Source organism: Triticum dicoccoides, chromosome 7B, assembly GCF_002162155.2.
Source record: "Triticum dicoccoides isolate Atlit2015 ecotype Zavitan chromosome 7B, WEW_v2.0, whole genome shotgun sequence".
In the NCBI taxonomy this organism is placed as follows: Eukaryota; Viridiplantae; Streptophyta; class Magnoliopsida; order Poales; family Poaceae; genus Triticum; species Triticum dicoccoides.
Genome location: NC_041393.1, coordinates 34843717 through 34863101, shown reverse-complemented (window position 1 = coordinate 34863101; position 19385 = coordinate 34843717). Strand labels below are relative to the sequence as shown.

The following is a 19385-nucleotide window of genomic DNA, read 5'->3' as shown; positions in this document are numbered from 1 at the left end:
GAACATGAATCTAAAGCAGAACTGGATGGCAGTTCCTTACCTCCCCTCGTCTTTGAGGGAAAAATAGTAGTCTTAGCGTCCTTCAGATTCTTCATAGTGATAATATGACAATAGTCCCAAGTGACTCAACAAATATAGCTATGCTCCCCGGCAACGGCGCCGGAAAAAGTTCTTGATAACCCACAAGTATAGGGGATCGCAATAGTTTTCGAGGGTAGAGTATTCAACCCAAATTTATAGATTTGATACAAGGGGAGCCAAAGAATATTTGAAGGTATTAGCAGCTGAGTTGTCAATTCAACCACACCTGGAGATTGATTATCTGCAACAAAGTGATCAGTAGCAAAGCATCTTGATAGTTTTGATAGTAGTAACAGTAGCAACGATAACAGTAACAGTGATAACAGTATTTTGTAGCAAGTGTAACAGTGACAATAGCAGTAGTAACTTAGCAAGAACAATATAAGATAAATTCGTAGGCATTGGATCGGTGACTTGTTGGATGATATTCATCATGAGACAGTTATAACCTAGGGCGATATGGCACTAGCTCCAGTTCATCGATATAATGTAGGCATGTATTCCGTAAATAGTCAAGCGTGCTTATGGAAAGAACTTGCATGGCATCTTTTGTCCTACCCTCCTGTGGCAGCGGGGTCCATATTGGAAACTAAGGGATATTAAGGCCTCCTTTTAATAGAGAATCGGAACAAAGCATTAACACATAGTGAATACATTGAACTCCTCAAACTACAGTCATCACTGGGAGTGGGCCTGGTTGTTGTCACTCCAGGGTTGCCGGATCATAACATGTAGTAGGTGACTATAACTTGCAAGATCGAATCTAAAACATGGATATAAATCATATAATTATGATAACATAAATGGTTCAGATCTGAGTTCATGGCACCCGGGCCCAAAGTGACAAGCATCAAGCATGGCAAAGTCATAGCGACATCAATCTAAGAACATAGTGGATACTAGGGATCAAGCCCTAACAAAACTAACTCGATTACATGATGGATCACATCCAACTCCTCACCGACCAACGAGCCTACGAAGGAATTACTCACTCCCGATGGGGAGCATCATGGAATTGGCGATGGAGAAGGGTTGGTGATGACGAAGAACGAAGATCCCCCTCTCCGGAGCCCCAAACGGACTCCAGATCTGGCCTCCCAATGAAGAACAGGAGGTGACGATGGCTTTGTCTCGTGGATCGCGATAATTCTTTCACCTTGATTTTTTTTTGGAAAAATAGGATTTATAGCGTCGGTTTCAGGGTCTGCGGGGCCACCAGGTGGGGACAACCCACCTGGGTGCGCTAGGAGAGGGGGCGCGCCCTGGTGGGTTGTACCCACCTAGGGCTCCCTCTCTGGTAGATCTTGGCTCCAGAAATTCTTATATATTATATAAAAATTCCTCGCAAAGTTTCGTTCCATTCCAGAACTTTTATTTCTGCACAAAAACAACACCATGGTAGTTCTGCTGAAAACAGCGTTAGTCCGGGGTTAGTTTCATTCAAATCATGCAAATTAGAGTCCAAAACAAGAGGAAAAGCGTTAGGAAAAGTAGATACGTTGGAGACGTATCATCTGCTTCTTGGCAGGGATCCTGTGTGCAACGTCTGCACTCAGGTACCCCGCCTCCCGGAGCTCCTTGATGTCCTTCTCCGTCATGGAGGAAGCCACCCACTTGCCTTGAGAACCGGATCCGGACATGGCTGGAAAGGTTGGTGGCGGTGGGGAATATCGGAACTTGGGCGTTGGAGCTCGAGGATGTGAAGGCTGAGGAAGGAAGAAGGCGTGGGGTGAAAAGAAGGGATCTTTATCCGTTTATATAGGTCGTGAATATCAAGCGCCCCCCCCCCCCCTCGAGCTTTAAAACTCGCTTGTTCCAAAGGGGTTGTGCGAATGGCATGATTGGATTACCCAAACCCGTATTGATGAGAATCCCGCAATAAGGGGACACGATCTTTGCTTTGACGAGACGTGTCAATGCAGGCTGCGTGTCGTAATGTGAAGCGGGAGGCCAAAAACGGTTCGAAATAATAAAGAGGCCAGACGTAACGTTTCGCCGAAAAAGTTGTCAGTGGACATACCTTATTTTGATTAAGTATTGTTCCCTTGTGGTTGAGGGTTGTCGCTGTTATACAGAGCCGGATACAGTTCCCTTGCTCAGAAGACTGCTTTGAAGTATTTGGAGGAGGAACCCGCCTTGCAATGTCGAATACAATCTGCGCGCCATACACATCGCGATTGAAGACTAGTTCATGGGCTACTGACGGAGTCCTGGACTAAAGGGTCATCAGGAGTCCGGCCCATGTGCTATGAGCCGGACTGATGGGCCGTGAAGATACAAGGTAGAAGGCCTTTCCCCGTGTCCGGATGGGACTCTCCTTTGCGTGGATGGCAAGCTTGGCGTCCGGATGAGTAGATTCCTTCTTCTGTAAACCGACTATGTACAACCCTAGGCCCCTCCGGTGTCTATATAAACCGGAGGGTTTAGTCCGTAGAGGCCATCACAAATCATATAGGCTAGACATCTAGGGTTTAGCCATTACGATCTCGAGGTAGATCGACTCTTGTAACCCCTATACTCATCAAAGTCAATTAAGCGGGAAGTAGGGTATCACCTCCATTAAGAGGGCCCGAACCTGGGTAAACAACGCGTCCCCTTGTCTCCTATTACCATCGATCTTCAGACGCACAGTTCGGGACCCCCTACCCGAGATCGGACGGTTTTGACACCGACAGTTACTTTCGTCTGAACCCCTCTTCCGAATGAGAGATAAGACCTCTTGATTTGGTTCGAGAACTTCAGAGGAAAAAAGGTTGGAAAATAACCTAAAATGTGGTTCTTCAAGTCCATACCTTGATGCTAGACTCCAGTATCGTCAAGTTTTTTAACTTGCTTTCTCTTCCTCCTTGTTGTAGCCGCATTGTGAACTTAGGGTCCCATGCATAAGAAAGTTAGCTCCTCCTCTTTGCAGCCAAATAATATCTTCTTAGTCCAACAAATTTTTAATGAGGACAATAATTTCCTTTTGTCGTGATCGAGGCTCAATAGATAGAAGGCCACATCGTAGGTTCTCAAATTCCTTCTTCAGCTTATTAATTCTTTTTAGGTCTTTGCAAAATATCATGATCCCATATATGCAGGTCAACATGTGTTGTGCGAGTGTGAGATGCAAGATATGGTCCCATACGTACCAATTTAGCCTTTTCCCACGCAATCTGCACAATATCAGCTATTGTGTCTTCTTGGAACCATCTAGCTCCAAATTGTTTCACCCTACTCCCCTATCAGCATAATGCATTCCTATCATAATATTTTGTATCAAGGATTAGACAGCGATGATCAAAATGCACATGCTCCCCATGAGTAACCATGACACACGGGAATTTAGTAGCCCGTCGCACTGTGCACTCAAGTAATTTCCTAGTATCTCCTCTTCTCCAGTTAAAAGTGTCACCAATGCAACCCATATCAACCAGACTTCAATCCGCTAAGCAATTACGAAAATCTTGCATCATTGCATTAGGTCTAGCCTTACCACCCTCTTTTTCATTTGAGAATAATATTTCATTGGAATCCCCAATAACCACCCATGGATACGAGGCATGCTTATGCAAATCGCGAAGGTCAACCCAAGATAAATGTCGCTCATTCCATGTCAGGTAACCATAGAATCCCGTAATAATAATATAAAGATTCAAGTTTTTTTACGGGTAGACAGAAGTTTTTTTTAGGACGCCACTAACTGCCACACGTGTGGGCGTTAAGGAATCCGCCCACACGTTTTGTGTGGTGCCTAAGAGGACCAATCCACACGTCTGTGTGTGGGCAAAACAATTAGCGCCCACACACTTTTTTTTCCTCCCGGTCCCTCTTACACGCGTGCGTGTGGGCGAAATAGATAACGCCCACACGTCCGGTACGTCAGGCCTCGTACCTTGTGGTCCTGCACGCCCCACGTGACACTTTACCGCGCGCCCCGCAATTGCCATGGGCCGGATCCTCGGCCATGTTCGTTAAGTGCAGTTGCCATGTCGCTGAACTACGGTTACCATGTCGGACAACTACAGTTGCCATGTTTGCTCAACTGCAGTTGCCATGTATGGTCTGGTTTACTGTAGTTGCCATAATTTCAAAATTTTAGGAGTTGCCACATACTAAGGCCCCGTTCGGATCCTCTCTAACTCCTCGAAATAGCCAGCTTCCGCTTCTCCTGCCGAATCCTGCTTCTCCTAGAAAAACTGGCTCCAAAGAAAACGTTCGGGAGGTCAGCTCCACTTCCAGTTAGTTTAGTTGGGCTGGTAGCCCAATAAACTTGCTTTAGGCCCATTCAAAGGAAAGGCAGGCCACGTTTCGATCAGAATAGCGAAGTATCGGAGAGAAAGACATGACGAGCGAACCGGTACGCTGCCCTCCCGGTCACTTGGCGGTGGCATATCCAGTAATTATCTCCAACTCCTCCTCCTTCGATTTTTGGGAGCGGGGTTGCCCCAGCTTCTCGTTTTTGCACTACGAGGGGACATCGCTCCGCGAAGCTGGCTTCTTGAAGCTGGGGCGTTTGGGCCGTCTCCAGCGTGGAGCCGCAGAAGCTGGGAGCAGGACAAGATCCGAACGGGGTCTAACACTAGGCAGTTGAGAGGGTTGTCATGTGCTCACAAGCATGCCAGGACAGTTGCCATGTAAAAAAGGAAGAGTTGTCATCTGCCTGCGTGCACGTTAGGGCAGTTGTCATGTACGTGCACGTTAGGGCAGTTGTCATGTACCATGCAAAAACAGATGGCAACTCGGTAAAAGAGAGTTGCCATCTGCTTACGTGCACACTAAGAAGTTGTCGTGTACCCTGCAAAACACATGGCAAATCGGATAAAAAAGAGAGTTGTCACCTTCTTATAAAGCACACTAGGGGCAGTTGCCATGTGCACTGCAAAACACATGGCAACTAGCAGCTTGGGTGTGGGAGAGGAGGTGGGCGTGTGGGCGAGATGTCAAATGCCCACACACTAGCCCTTGTGCGTGCGTGCAAAGTGGTGTGTGGGCGAACTGCATCTCGCCCACACACCAGCCCTTCCCGCGTGGTGAAACGGCCGTGTGGGCGACCGAGTGAACACCCACACACCATGCCAGTCCTACGTGGCACTGAAAACATGCCAAAGTTCGTGCACATACGAAAGGACGCGGATCCACGCGTGTGGGCGAGATGTAAACGCTCACACGTGTGGGCGTTAACATTTCCGTTTTTTTATAGGCAATGTTACACGGAAGTTTCCTTTCTTTTAGGCATTGCTAGACAGGAGTGGAGGGGGCTGACGTGGCCCTGGCAGGGGCATAATGTAGAATACGGGCCTGATGAGGCCTAGTATTTCGTTGCTAATCTTAGTTGCGGCCCAACATCATCCACCACCCCACTGCTACGCTTAACATTTTCCGATCCCCATTTTCTTTCCGATCCCCTACGCCGCGGAGAAGCGCCGCCGCCGCGTCTCCACGAACAACCGCAGCCTACGCCGCCGCCTCAAACCAAGGTATTTCTCCTCACGCGCACGGAGAGATCGCGAGCTACTTCCCCATCAAATTTCCCTTCTTCCCTAGATTGATTTCTCTCGACCCCTTGTTCTTTCAAGCGGCGCCATGGAGTGGAAGATCTCTAGGAAGAAGAAAGAGGCGAGCACGACGGACGCTCCGGCGGAGGCGGCCGCCTTCCTGACGGACGACCTTATCTTGGAGATCCTCTCCCGCCTCCCCGCCAGGTCCGTCCACCGCTTCAAGTGCGTCTCCCCGTCCTGGCGCGACCTCATTGCCGACCCCGTCAACCGCAAGAAACTGCCCCACACCCTCGCCGGCTTCCTCTACAGCACCTACGACAGGGTAGGCCCCCGCTTCAATTACTTTCGGTTCGCAGACTTCTCCATCGGCGCAGCCCTGCCGGTCGACATGTCCCTCCCTTTCTTGCCACCCAACAAGTACCTGCACGTCCTGGACACTTGCAATGGGCTCCTCCTCTGCCTCTGCTCCATGGCCCCTTCTTCTCCATCAACGGATGAGAAAGCGCCGGTTGAACTCCATGCCCATTTCGTCGTATGCAACCCGGCCACCCGGAGGTGGGTCGCCCTGCCGCCTGGCTCACTGGCTCCAGACGAACCTCTCACCCTGGCTCGTTTGGCTTTTGATCCAGCAGTCTCGTCACATTTCCACGTTCTTCAGTTTAAGGGGGCCCGTTGGGGGGGATGCATCACAGGAGTGAGCATCTACTCTTCGAAATCTGGAGCTTGGATTCGTAGAGAAAGCCTCTTGGTTGAAAAAATTCTTCTGAAATGTGGCGCTACAAGTGTCTTCTTTCATGGAATGCTGCACTTGCTTGGTTGGCTGTGCCCCCTTAACGTGAACGACGATTTTGTGCTGGTAGCAGTGGACATGGAGGGGAAGGTGTGGAAGACTAACCGTGTCCCGTCCGATGGTTTGGCTTGTGGTAGAATTGGTTTATCACAGGGGTGCTTGCACTACTTTTCGATGCCCAGGATCAAGAAGAAAAAGGAGAACACCAAGGTAGCATCAGTCTGGTTCATGGAGGATTATGATAGTAAAGAATGGGTCTTGAAGAATAGTGTCAGCAATGATGAGTTGCGGAACATAAATGGGGTGGATTACAAGGTGGCTGCTTTTCATCCAGACTGTGACACCATTTTTCTGGAAGCACATTGGACCCTTCCCCGGACCCTGCGCAAGCGGGAGCTACATGCACTGGGCTGCCCATGTGATGTCGATGCATTGGCATCATACGATACTCTGCTACACACACGACGGTTGTGGACGATCTCCGCACGATGAAGCACATCAACCCGTCCATGCGTCGATTCAAAGTGAACCTACACCGTTAAATACTCCATCGTGCGCAGTTCGTTCGGCTATTGTCGTCCACACAGCAGTTTCGTTCCCTTATACAAGGCCACTATGAAAAATACATTTTGCATCTATACAAGGCCACTAACAGTACCCGAGGCAAAATTTAATGATGTTTTCTCGTAGTAGAAACTTGTTTAATACTTGCATGCATGTAGTCATAATGACATTATGCTACTTCCTTCTCATTCCTTCCTTGCATGCATGTGGGCGTATTAATGGTCCCAGTTAAAAAAAAGAAAAGTTGGCTTGCAAAGTAGTCATTGAGTTTTACCTAGGTACCTGTAATTTAAGTTTGTGGCCTTGTATAAGGGAATGGAGGGAGTATGCAGCATCAGAAATTCCATCGAATCCTTAATCTTGGGGAAAAAAAGACATCGAACTATCTACCCTATGTTCCACTTTTCTCAGACTCATTAGCAGGTGCAGATGGGCAGTAGTTTTACCTACAGCCCTTGCTCCTGCTAGCTTGATTTTCTGTTTGGAGCAATCCCCGGAAACCTTAGATGTTAAGCATACTGCAGTTTTCAAAGAACATGGTTACTATTTTTTTTGTTTGTTTAGATATCGTAATGCAGACGAATTGGTTTCATGTGGCTAAATTATTGTTCTGAAGTCTGGTTTTCTTGTCCATGATACTATGAAGGATTATGTGTCCTAAATCCCAATATTAGTGCGTCTCATTTCTAAACATTTTAGTGTATTCAGAGTTCCAATCAGACTATTGTAATGTCTGTTTTTTATGTTATAATCCTCAGGATTTCGGTGATGCAGTGCTACTTAGCGAGTTTTTATCTGCTTTTGCTGTAGCTATTCAGTTTTCTGCATTTGAAATCCTTTGTTTATTCTGCCTGGTAACCGAGGGACTGAAAAATTGCATCAATGCAAAGAAAATACCAGCTGCACTAAGAAGTCTTATTGCTGGGTGAGCAAACACAAAGAAAGAAATGGCTCTTTCCTAGGCTGCATTATTTGTCAGTTGATTTCTGAACCAACTTTAGTGATGCAGTTCAGTCCGCTGGTGCCTACACTCCTGCTAACTTGATTCTTTGTTCGGAGCAATGTCTGGTATCCCCACAGATTGAGCATATTGTAATTGCAAAAACAACATGGTTACTGTTTTGTTGTTTGCCTAGCTTTTGGCCTGGACATGGATTTGGGAAGGAGGGAGTAAGAACGTTTTTTACACTATACTAATGTCAAAAACGTTCTTATATTATGGAACGGAGGCAGTAGTATTTAAGGAATATATGATTGTCCTAAACCCTAATATTGGTGGGTGCAGCTTAGTGTACTGAAAGTCTCAATACCTTAGTCCTCCGCGGTAATGCACTGCATCGAACAAGTTCCTTGTATCTACTTTTGCTCGAGCTAATAAATTCTGATGAATAAGGTTCCACATTGCTGCTAAATTCTTTTTGTTAATCATCAGGTGATAGATCAAAAGGTAGATATCACGTATTCTTGTGTCTCTGGTTCCTGCATCAGAAAGGTAAATATCACATAGTCTTATCATAGTCTTATGCTGCGCTCAAAGCGAGCTCATGCCTCCCGTTGATTAATCGGAACTACACAAGGCGTGCTCCGCCACGCCTGGCTATGGTCGCCTACTCCATGATTTTAGATGAGCTTGGACTACATGCCGTTCATGATGCAAACAATGTTCTGAAAGAAGAAGAAAAGGCATTGATATCTGGAACAATAACCAATTTTAATAATGGCAGGCTCCTACGATACAACATAGACTAAGTAAGTAAAAGAATTTGGGGGGAAAAGTACTCCCTTTGTGAACAAATATAAAAGCATTTAGAACACTACTTAGTGATATAAATGCTGAACATATTTTTCAACAGTTCAACATTAATTAGATGTATCTCTTTTACAACTAACAAAAATAAAGCTCCATGAAAAAATACCCCTGCTAAATAGCGTGATCCATCGCTCGATGGAAATTACCACTGAAAAAAGTGAGAATTAAAGAATTTGTGTTGTTCGATACAGATTGATGTGTTGACATTGCTGAGCATTTGTTGCCTTGTACTTGTTACAAACAATAAAAAAATGTAAGGTAAGGACATCTCCAATGACCCTCAAAACACCCGCAAACGTCCAGACCGATCTATCCAGACGCACTTTGCAATTCAACACGGATATGTATTTGTCTGTGGACATGTCTGCACGTTCGTTTCCCCGCAAATTTGACACAAAGCAGGGGCTTTGTGGGAGTCTGAACCGCCGCCACGTATGACTCCGACACCTACGGCCCACCAAAACCGAGGCGGGGTCTGAGAATTTGGAGCGCTCCGCATTGTTTCCGTACCAAAAACCCCGCTTTTCCCACCCTCTTCGCTTCGATTGCCGTCGCTCTTCACCCCAATTCCCGCACTTCTCATCGTGCGCCACCGCATTAACCCGTAAAAGAGCAGAGGCAGCTTCGAGGATGGACAAGTGGATGACACGGAGCCGAAGGCGTACACCCAGCAGTAGAGCACGTACATCCAGCAGTCAGAGCAGGACATGTACCCCGACGAGATGGGCCTTGATCCGGAGGATTGGTCGGCCGATCCAAAGAAGAGCGACATAGGAGAAAGTTTCAACATGAGGGAGGACGAATTGTTGTGTAATGCCTGGTTGGCCACTAAAATCGATTCGATCCATGGTATGGAGCAAAAGGACAACATATTGGTCCAATATTCATTCTTGATTCCATGAGCACAAGAATTTTGAGCCCTACCATAAGGAAGTCATCCGGGGGTGTGGGACAAAGTCGCTCAAACATGGATGGTACAACATCCAGGAGTCAGTGACCAAGTATTGGGGCCACTACAAACAACTAATCGGTCGGTAGCCAAGTGGTGCACAAATCACCGAGCAAGTAAGTTATTCTATGTGTTGGTCATTTGGCCGGATATGCTCATGCAACTTGTTGGCCGGATATGCTATATTTGTTGGTCATTTGGCCGGATATGCACTTTGTTGACAATGTCTTTTTTTTAGAAGCCCTCCTGTCCGTGCAACTTGTGTTTGAAGGTGGAGAAGAAAGCTTCGGCCTCATGCATTATTGGTTGAAGTTGGGCGCGCAACCCAAGTGGCGACTATCCATTGGCAATTCCATCAAGACCGACAACATCAAAAATAAGGAAGAAGTTGGTGATCCAACTAACCCCAAAAAATAACCGCCCAAGAAGGTTAAAGGGGGTTCCAGGGAAATATGTGGGAGGGGGAGAAGGAGAAGCGAGAAGGGGCAACGACCAAGATGACAGAGAGGTTCGAGGACATCTTGACAAAGAAGGAGGATGCATGCGTCAAGCGTTCTGGCGTGAAGGAGGAAAAGAAGTCGGAGAGGTTTAACATGTTGATGGCAGCGACTGAGAAATAAATCAAACTTGGAGAGAACAAGATCGAACTCGAAGAGAGGAAGGTAGAGCTCGTGTCCGCTTCATAGCCAAAATGTTGATCATGAGGATGGACGAGTTGGATCCCAATGCGGCGACATCATGCACAACGTTCGTGTTAGGATGTTGAAGAGCTTGGCGACCGAGATGGAGGCGGCCGAGATGGAGGCGACCGAGATGGAGGTTGGCAATATTTAAGTTCCTTGGCCGAGATGTGCATGCTGGAAAACTGGGAGGAGAGATCTCAGTGTTTCCTATTGAGTCTTCTTACTGTTTTTTGTTCATTAGAGGGCGGCGGCGGCGTGTGGGGGAGCAGTGGCAGGCGGCGGCGCCGCGCAGGAGCAGCAACAGGGGGAGGCGAGAGAGAGAGCAGAAATTTTACCCCGGCCTGTTTCGATGAAGTATAAGGGATGGGAATAAAAAATTTACTCCCTTACGACGGATAAGGGATTGGTTAGATCCGGATTAGAAGAGTAAAAAAACGCATTATTACTTCTCTAACCGGTTATAAGGGATCGGTCAGATATGCCTTAGGTAGTTAGGTCCCTTGGCCTTCCCTCAAAATAAAATAAAATAATAAGTTCCTTGGCCGAGATGTGCATGCTGGAAGACTGGGAACAGAGATCTCAGTGTTTCCTATTGGATCTTTTTACTGTTTTTTATTCATTGAAATTGATTGTTGGAGCAATGGATGCTAGAGTCTCAGTTAGACCTTCCTTCCCAGATGGAAACGTCTCACCAACCATGCACCAACATGTGAGACAGGGACACGAACCCAACCAAAGGGGTAGCTGCCTAAACTGCCATAGCTGCAGGAATAGAGTTTCATGGGTTGATTTGCTTCCACGCCAGCACTATTGTGGTGTATATTTCACTCGAGAGGAGCAAACGGGGTTAGATCACCTGATCCACCCTACCATCGAATGCCACATGGGTCATGTTGTCATCCCAGATCGTGCCTACGCTGCAAGTTGGAGAGATACAAAATGTTATGCAGCAATGTAACATAACATGGTACTAGCTCATGAGTTGGCTGGTTTCTTTTTTGTTGGAACATGTGCATGTGCGCAGACGTCGTGCTGCGCTTTTCATTTTCCTTTTAGAATGTGGTTAAGCAAATTGCAACCAGGGAAAAAATTTGTTTGATAATGGGATTGTCGTACGGAGCCTAAAATAACGGGTTTCATCAACACTCTTGTCAGAAACTCACTTGATCTAGCTCAACTTAATTAGTACTCCCTCCGTACAAAAAAGAGCATTTAGATCTCAGTGATCTAAACGCTCTGATGTTTCTTTACGGAGGGAGTATCTAGTGGGGAAAGTAGAGTACTGTAGATCACCTTAGCGGCTTGGTTGTGAAACATGATCAAGAATGAAAGGGAAATGGGGCTTTATAGCCATTACACTAGGGGAGCAGTTGAAAAGCAAACTGAAAAAAGAAGAAGTCGTTGTCGGACGTTGTTGAACAGCGACGCATGACAGTCTGAGAGACGTCCGATCCTTGATCAATGGCTGAGAGCAAGAACAGTTGAGCGAACCTGTATCTTGCTTGATGCGAGATGCACGCCAACCACCTCATCGAAGAAGAGTGAACAATCTTCACATAGTTCAGACAAGTTTCTGACAACTCTTGTCAAAGTAGCACATGCTGAAGAACACTCTTGTTTCTTTCAAAGAAAAAACACTTGCTCAGTACACTTCAATCCAAGCACAGGTACCTGAACGTCGATGTGTTGCTGCATCTCATCCAAGCACAAGTTTAGAATCGCAAGGGCAGAACAGACTAGCTCCTCAGGGCCGCCTCCTCCTCCCAACCCTAGCCGCCCCTCCTCCTCACCCCCTCCCCTCCTCCCTCCCTCGCCGCCGCCTGAGGCAGCCGTCGGGCAAGCCCGGGGCGCCAAGGATGGTGGCGGCAGGGCCTCAGTTGCCCTGCTCCTGTGTGGGGAACCCCGGATCTGGAGTGGCGGCTCCATTGGCAAGGCATGGCCCGCTAACAGCCGTGCGGGTGGTGGATCCGATGTCCCAGCCGCGCGGGTGGCGGGATCCGGTGGTCGTTGGCGGCCGGCGGCGGCTTCTGCGGTGGTCGCTGTGCGCGATCTGGCACGTTCCTTCCTTCCCTGTTCGGCGTGCGGGCCAACCTGGTCGGGCCGCGCTTCCTCTTGGTCGCCGGTTCTGTACAGGAGGTGTTGCTGGTGGCAGAGATCTAGTTCGGGGGAAATTCCTGGTCGGCCATGACTGGCTGTGCCGACGTCGACGCCTGAGGGCGCCGTTTCCCTCTTTGGAGGCGTCGGTATGGACTGATCTCCTCACTTCACCTTTCCCTAGGTTACCCGGGTGAAAGCTCTAACTCTGTTGGGCGGTGGCGGCGCTCACGGCGTCGTTCCCTTCTTGAAGGCGTCGCTTTGGGAACCTTGGGGTTGTGTGGCACTTGTGGATGGTGGACGACGGCGGCGGTGCGGTCCTTTCCTAGTATGGATTTATGTCCGTTGCTTGGAGATGGAGTCGCTTAGGTGGAGGTCCTCGACTGGCGTCGTGGTGGCGTCAATGACGGAGGACCTGCCAAGGCTCACGTAGGTGGATGGTCGTCGTTTGGCGTCGTGGTGGCGTCGATGGCGAAGGACCTGCCAAGGCTCGCGTAGGTGGAGGTCGTCGTTTGGTGTCGTGGTGGCGTCGATTGCGGAGGACCAGCCAAGGTTGTCGCCTCACTCTGCTCTGAAGATGGACCAGTGGAAGATGATGGTGACGACACATGTGAGTGCGTCAGACCGGTTTGAGCCCCGGACCGAACAGATGGCTCGGTCGGGTCCTCCGGCTTTAGATGTTAGGCTTAGGTGAGAGGTATGGTTATGTGGCCCAGCTTACACCCCTTCATCAGTTGAATAGGAGTAGCGGCAGATGCTGCCAAGATGACGGATTCAGGCATATTGTTGTTATACTTTGGAAGGTCCTCAAGAGTAATCAATAAAATGGCCATATGCATCTCCCAGATGCAGAAGCCGATGGTCATCCTCCTTTTCAAAAAAAAAAATCTGATCGTGTTTAACTAAAGTCAAAGCAATAATCGAGGTAACCATGTGATATGACAGCAGCGAGCAAGTCTTAAACTCTTCACGTGAACAGCTCAACAACCGAAAGCAATAATCGATCTACCTCAGACAAGGCCAGGAACAAACGAAGCTTTATACTAATCGGAAATACAGTACTCCATCCCTATACATTTGTGAACAGAGGGAGTACTCGTCGTCTCAGTGCAAAAGGAGAAGCTGGAGATTTCTCGCGGCTGATATGCCTATCAGATTTGCCTCCTTCTAATCGAAGAAAATGAATGGAAATTGTAGCTTTTTTTTTTTCCAAAACGGAGGCGATAACTTTGTCTCTTTTCAGTAATTAAGAAGAGAGTTTGCGAATAAGTACAAACACGACCACTAAGACGCGATCGAGTTACAATGATAGTGCTCTCGTGGCATCAAAAGATGTAAGATGCTTTGCACGTGCCAAAACCCATAGAGCGACCTCGGACTTAACCTTGGCAACATGTTGGTGATATAAGGGAGTACGTATTTGTTGTTACATCTGAGTGTGTTAACTAAAAGTTGGTTAAGCAAATTATAAATAGGCACAAGTTGATCTCAGAATGGGATTATAGCACGGATTATTGTACGGGAGCCTAAAATAATGGGTGTCACCAGCACTCTTGTCCAGTACTCCATGTTAAAGAACACTATTGTTCAGTACACTTGAATCCAAGCACACGTACCATAACATGTACTACTCCGTGTTGTTAGGTCCGAACTTATTTTAAGCGAAATCAAAGCAATAATTTAGGTGACCATGTGATGTAACATCAGCCATTCAACCAACAAGCATAAACTCTTCACATGAGCAGCTCAACAACCGAACAAACCTTGACTCTTCCATAGAAAGAAACTTCTCCTTCCAACCTACTCTCACTCGAGACTTTGACATTTGAGGAAGCCTTTGTCATTCAGCGATCGATCGACCTCCAGGCGACCACATGCATCACGCAGATGCGTTGCCAGTCAGTCAGTCGCCTATTTGTAGAAAAACAAATGTCAGCAAATATCTGCGCAACAACACAAGGCTGTCGCCGTCGACGAACCGTCCACGAACCCCTGTGCATCCCCGTCGGAAGACGGAAATCTTCAACCCAATGGGGTAAAATTCGGTCAAATTTATTGTGCCTGCCGGACATCGCAAATGATTTTCAACGGATTCTACGGGGGCGCCGCATTTGGACATGTTTTCCAACCAAGCGAGCGGGAGAACGAAATGGAATGTTTTGATTTGCGCAGGTGGATCGTCGCAAGCAAGCAACAAGGAAGCTTCTTATGGGGGGAGTACTATTATTAATCATTTGTCTGGAGAAATCTTTATACGAATTGCAGAAGATAGATGTAGAGTACAGAAGGCGAGCAGGAAAGACAAAATGGGGAGTAATTAATTAATTCTTGTTCTTGGCATCTATGGCGGAGCGGCGGAGATGGGTTCTCTGGTTCACTTGGCGCGGCGGCAGAGGGTGATGCCGTCGCCGACGGGGAGCTGGCAGATCTCGACGCGCTGGTCGGCGGCGAGGGCCTTGTTGAGCTCGAGGACGAAGTCGCGGTAGTAGCGGATGTACTTGCGCATGGGGGCGTCGGCGGGGAGCACGACGGAGCCGTTCCAGAGGGTGTTGTCGTAGCCGAGGAGGCCGCCGACCTTGACGAGCTTCATGAGGCGCTCGTGGTAGTTGAGGTAGTTGTCCTTGTCGGCGTCCACGAAGACGAAGTCGAAGGTGCCGTGGTTGGCCTCGTCCTCCAGCAGCGCGTCCAGGACGGGCAGCGCCGGGCCCTCGCGGAAGTCGATCTTGTGCGCCACGCCGGCCTTCTCGATGCACGGCAGCCCCAGCTCGTAGTTCTCGCGGTTGATGTCCATGGCCAAGATCTGCATTCCCGTTTCCATTTCTTCTTCAGTTTCTTGCTAAACTGGGAGCGGTAGATCTGGAGTGGAGAAGGAGCTTACGGTGCCGTCGTCGGGGATGGCGAGCGCGGTGGCGAGCAGGGAGTAGCCGGTGTAGACGCCGATCTCCATGGTCTTCTTGGCGCCGATGAGCTTGAGCAGCATGTTGAGGAACTGACCCTCGTCCGCCGACGTCGTCATCAGGTTCCTGTACGCACAAACAAGATCCAGAAAACGTCAGATCAGAACCGATGACACCAGATCCAGGCGAGCCGAGATGGATGAACACATACCATGGGTGGTTGGCGGTGATCTCGCGGAGCTCCTTCATGCACTCGTGCTCGCGCGGGTACACGCTCGTCTCCAGGATGTACTGCAAACGCACGCAAGGATCAGATCAAGCCGGGAGAAGCCGCAAGATCTGGCCAGCTCGCCGGAGACGGTTGGAACGCAAGTAGTACCTGGTAGAGGGCGTCGCTCTGGAGCAGGCTCTTGTGTCCGACCTCGGAGTGGCGCGTGACCTGCTCGCCGCCGGTGGTGGCGGCCGCGGAACCGTTGGCGGGCTGCTGCTCCTTGGGAACCGCGGCCGTGGCGTCGGCTGCCGTGGTCGCCATTGCTGATACTTGGTTCGAGGAAGGGAAGGAGCCGAGATCTGGGCTGCGCTTGTAGAGGCGGTTGGTTGGGTGATTGGATTGACGAGCTTGCCCGCCAGCGGCTTATATAGCGCAGGTGCGCGCGCCCGCCAGCGGGGTGGACGGCGAGAGGAGACGAGCCGGGTAGGAGGAAGGAAGGGGGAGGGGGTGGAACGGTCGTGCGGTTCGGGTGGACGGGGCCCCGGGCGTCGGCGGCACGGGGCGGTCGGTAGGAACTAGGAACACGGCGCTGGGTTGGTGAGCGCTGTACGGTGGATGGTGTGGGCTGCGTGCGACTCGACTCGACTCGACTGGTGCGGAGCGGGGCGGAGACCCAGGTCCAGCGAACGAGGCCTCGCTCGCTGGGTCGGCGTGGCGCACGGCGCACGGGGAGCGGCCGGTGCTGCGTGGATGGAGGACGGCGAACGGGACGGGGGAGGGGTTGGTGGGACAGAGACGCGGGGTCGTCGGCCAAGCTCGGCTCGGTGGAGTGAAACCCCGAATGGGTGTGCGGTGGGGGCTCGGCTCGGGACAAGTACCTACCAGTTTTGCTTCTTTGCGTCCGTCATTCAGGTATTCAACCGTCGTCGCTTTCTCGAGCGGAAAACACAGGCGAGCCGGGTAATTACTTAGGGCGTGTTTCGTTGCTAGGTCCAGCCTGGCCTTAAAGCACGTCGAGGCCAGGCCTAGGTGAAACGCACGAATCGTCAGTAACTCGCGAGCCTGGCTCGAGCGAGGCAGGGGAGGGTGACGCGCTTCTCCCCTCGTGCGAGCAGGGGAGATGGCGCGAGCTTACCCGCGTCGCCGAAAAATCGGCGGGAGAATTTCCTCTCACCTTCCGCCGAGTCCACCCCTATTTAGCCCCTCCCTCACTGCCCCAACTCCCGCCATCATTCTTCCTCCGTTCGAGCTTTCCCGCCGACGCGCATCGGCGCCGACGAGCAGGTAAGCGGCGCATCTTCATCGGCCGGCGGTCCACGGCGTCGGAGCTCCTTCACCAGCTGGCGTTCATCTTCCACGCCCCCCCTCCCTCGTCCTCAAGCTGCAGTCATGGCCTATGTGAGTTCAATCCCCCTTTCTCTCTGTTCCTTCTAGCTAGATCTGAGCTGCAGCTAGGGTTTGATCTAGATGCATGGTTGATTAGTGGTCTAATCTGTGAGATGATATGATTAGTGGTCTGATTTGTGGTAGGGCTAGATGTTCAAGCATGTGGTAAGCTAGATTAGTAGTAGAGTTTGAAGTTGAACCTTGTGCTTGTGTTGAATCATGCTTAGATCTGCGATTTGTAGCTATTGGTAGTCCATTTGTAGCATGTTGTTTGTTGTAGATGTATGTTCCTGCTCATAGATTAGTGATGAAGCATGTGCTTGCTATGATAGTGATGAACCATGTACATGTATGCTCCTGCTTTCATGGATTGTCCGGTATGTTGTGTGCTATGCTCACTGTCAATGTGTGCTACGATTGTAGGACATGACCACGCGGACGCAAGATCTTAGTCAGGCCCTTGTCGTGTCCGACGGCCAGTTTGCTCCATTGTTTGTCGAGGACTCGCAGCCTATGTCCAAGATGGCACCTGATTCAGAGGTGTTCGAGTCTGATTCCCTCTATGTGCTAGTAGTGCTCGTTGAGCCACCTGATTCAGAGGTGTTCGAGTCTGATTCTCTTTATGTGCCAGTAGTGCTCGTTGAGCCAACTCCTCCTGTTGCTGCTGCTGCCGCCGCTGCAATCCAGCTAGCAGCAGCAAAGGCAAAGAAGGATGGTAGGTCGAACAACATGAAGTGGCAGCCGTTCATGTCCACGTTCATGCTGAACAAGATGTGTGAGCTCATCTCTAGTGGAGTTAAGACTAACAAGGGCTTCAAGGAGGTGCACTTGAACACCGTTGCGAACTAGGTGTTCGAGTTCTGTGGGCAAGAGGTGTCTGCCACCCAGGTGTACAACCACCTGAGGAAGTGGAGAAGTCGATGGGTCCAAGTGTCCAAGCTGAGAGACCTTAGCGGCGCCTCATGGGATGAGAACACTTGCTCCATAGTTTTGGAGGCAGAGCACTACGCCGGCCATGTGGCGGTTAGCTCACAGCCCTCTTCCTTTTCATATTGTCCATCATTGCCTACTCCTAATCGCAACTAACAACACTTGTGTTTCATTCTTAGGACCACCCAAGGGACGATGAGTTCCTCAACACACCCATCCAGAACTACAACCAGATGCAGCACATCTTCTCCTTCGGGCTGGCAACTGGGAAGCATGACATGGGCTCGGGTGAGCCTCTTGGTTCTCCCATGCCAGACTTCCCTGGGACACCGGACGTCGAGGTCCTTGATGGCCCTGACAAGCCCGCTGCGAAGCCATTTGACCCCGTCCATGATAGGAAGAGGAAGAGAGGAGGCCTGATGGAGGAGGAGATCAATGTCTTTTGCAGCACGACTGAGGCGGTGAAGGAGGTGGCAACAACCATCAGGGAGTGCAAGCCCCTCGACGTCCACCTTGACCTGTATGGCGTTGTCATGAACTAGGGTGGATTCAGCGATGAGGCTCTCATGGCAGCTCTCAGCCACCTGCTTGACAACAAGGCCCAGGGTGTTGGGTTCCTTGCCATGGCCAACGCTCACAAGGTGTTGTGGCTTAGGAGCTGGCTGGGCAAGCACTACTACTAGAGTAGTGCTGCCTATGAGCGTACATGATCCCCGACGACGATGGTTGTGGCGACGACGACGACGATGACGATGATGACGTACATTTTGTGTAGCTAGGGCTCAAAAAATATTTGATGGTCTGTATATTTTGGTGAGGTGGTATATACTAACCCCTCACGCTGATGGTGAACTTGCGGTGGCAGGATAACACCCTCTTTTGGATGTGGTGAAAGGTTAACACCAAGGTAGTGCTAGGTTGAACTTGCTATGCCGTATGATCATGCATGCTTTACTTCTCTTCTGCTCCATTGTTGTTTGTGTGCTACTTTGCTTGCTACTTGTGCTCCATTGATTTGCTGCTTGAACTCTTGCTCTTGTGCATTGCTAGGGCAAGTGGTATGTGATACTCTCCAACGTATCTATAATTTATGAAGCATTCATGCTATTTTATTATCTGCTTTTGGATGATTACGGACTTTATTATACACTTTTATATTACTTTTGGGACTAACCTATTAACCGGAGGCCCAACCCATATTACTGTTTTCTTGCCTATTTCAGTGTTTCGAAGAAAAGGAATATCAAACAAAGTCCAAATGGAATGAAACCTTTGGGAGCGTGATTTTTGGGACGAACATGATCCACGAGACTTGGAGTTCATGTCAGAGAAGCTTAGAGGAAGCCACGAGGGTGGGGACGCCCCCCACTGGGCGCGCCCCCCTGTCTCGTCGGCCCCTCGAGCGTCCCCGGATCGACTTCTTTCACCTATATATCTCCATATACCCCGAAAACATCAAAACAGAAGATAGATCGGGAGTTCCGCCGCTGCAAGCCTCTGTAGCCACCAA

General features: G+C 49.6%; 2 protein-coding genes across 2 annotated transcripts; one reads left to right on the top strand and one right to left on the bottom strand.

Annotated features, from left to right (window-relative positions):
• The first annotated feature begins 5459 nt into the window (after positions 1–5459).
• On the top strand, positions 5460–8274 carry LOC119340033 (F-box protein At5g07610-like). Its single transcript, XM_037611948.1, has 2 exons — positions 5460–5540; positions 5640–8274. Exon 2 carries the CDS (start codon positions 5647–5649, stop codon positions 6841–6843), a length of 1197 nt encoding a protein of 398 aa, XP_037467845.1. The 5' UTR covers positions 5460–5540; positions 5640–5646; the 3' UTR covers positions 6844–8274.
• Positions 8275–14657: 6383 nt separating this feature from the next.
• LOC119337423 (caffeoyl-CoA O-methyltransferase 1) lies at positions 14658–16028 on the bottom strand. Its single transcript, XM_037609551.1, has 4 exons — positions 15728–16028; positions 15560–15639; positions 15330–15474; positions 14658–15251 (listed from the first exon to the last, which is right to left on the bottom strand). The coding sequence occupies exons 1-4, from the start codon at positions 15878–15880 to the stop codon at positions 14826–14828; spliced, it is 804 nt and encodes a 267-aa protein (XP_037465448.1). The 5' UTR covers positions 15881–16028; the 3' UTR covers positions 14658–14825.
• Between the last annotated feature and the right edge of the window lie 3357 nt (positions 16029–19385).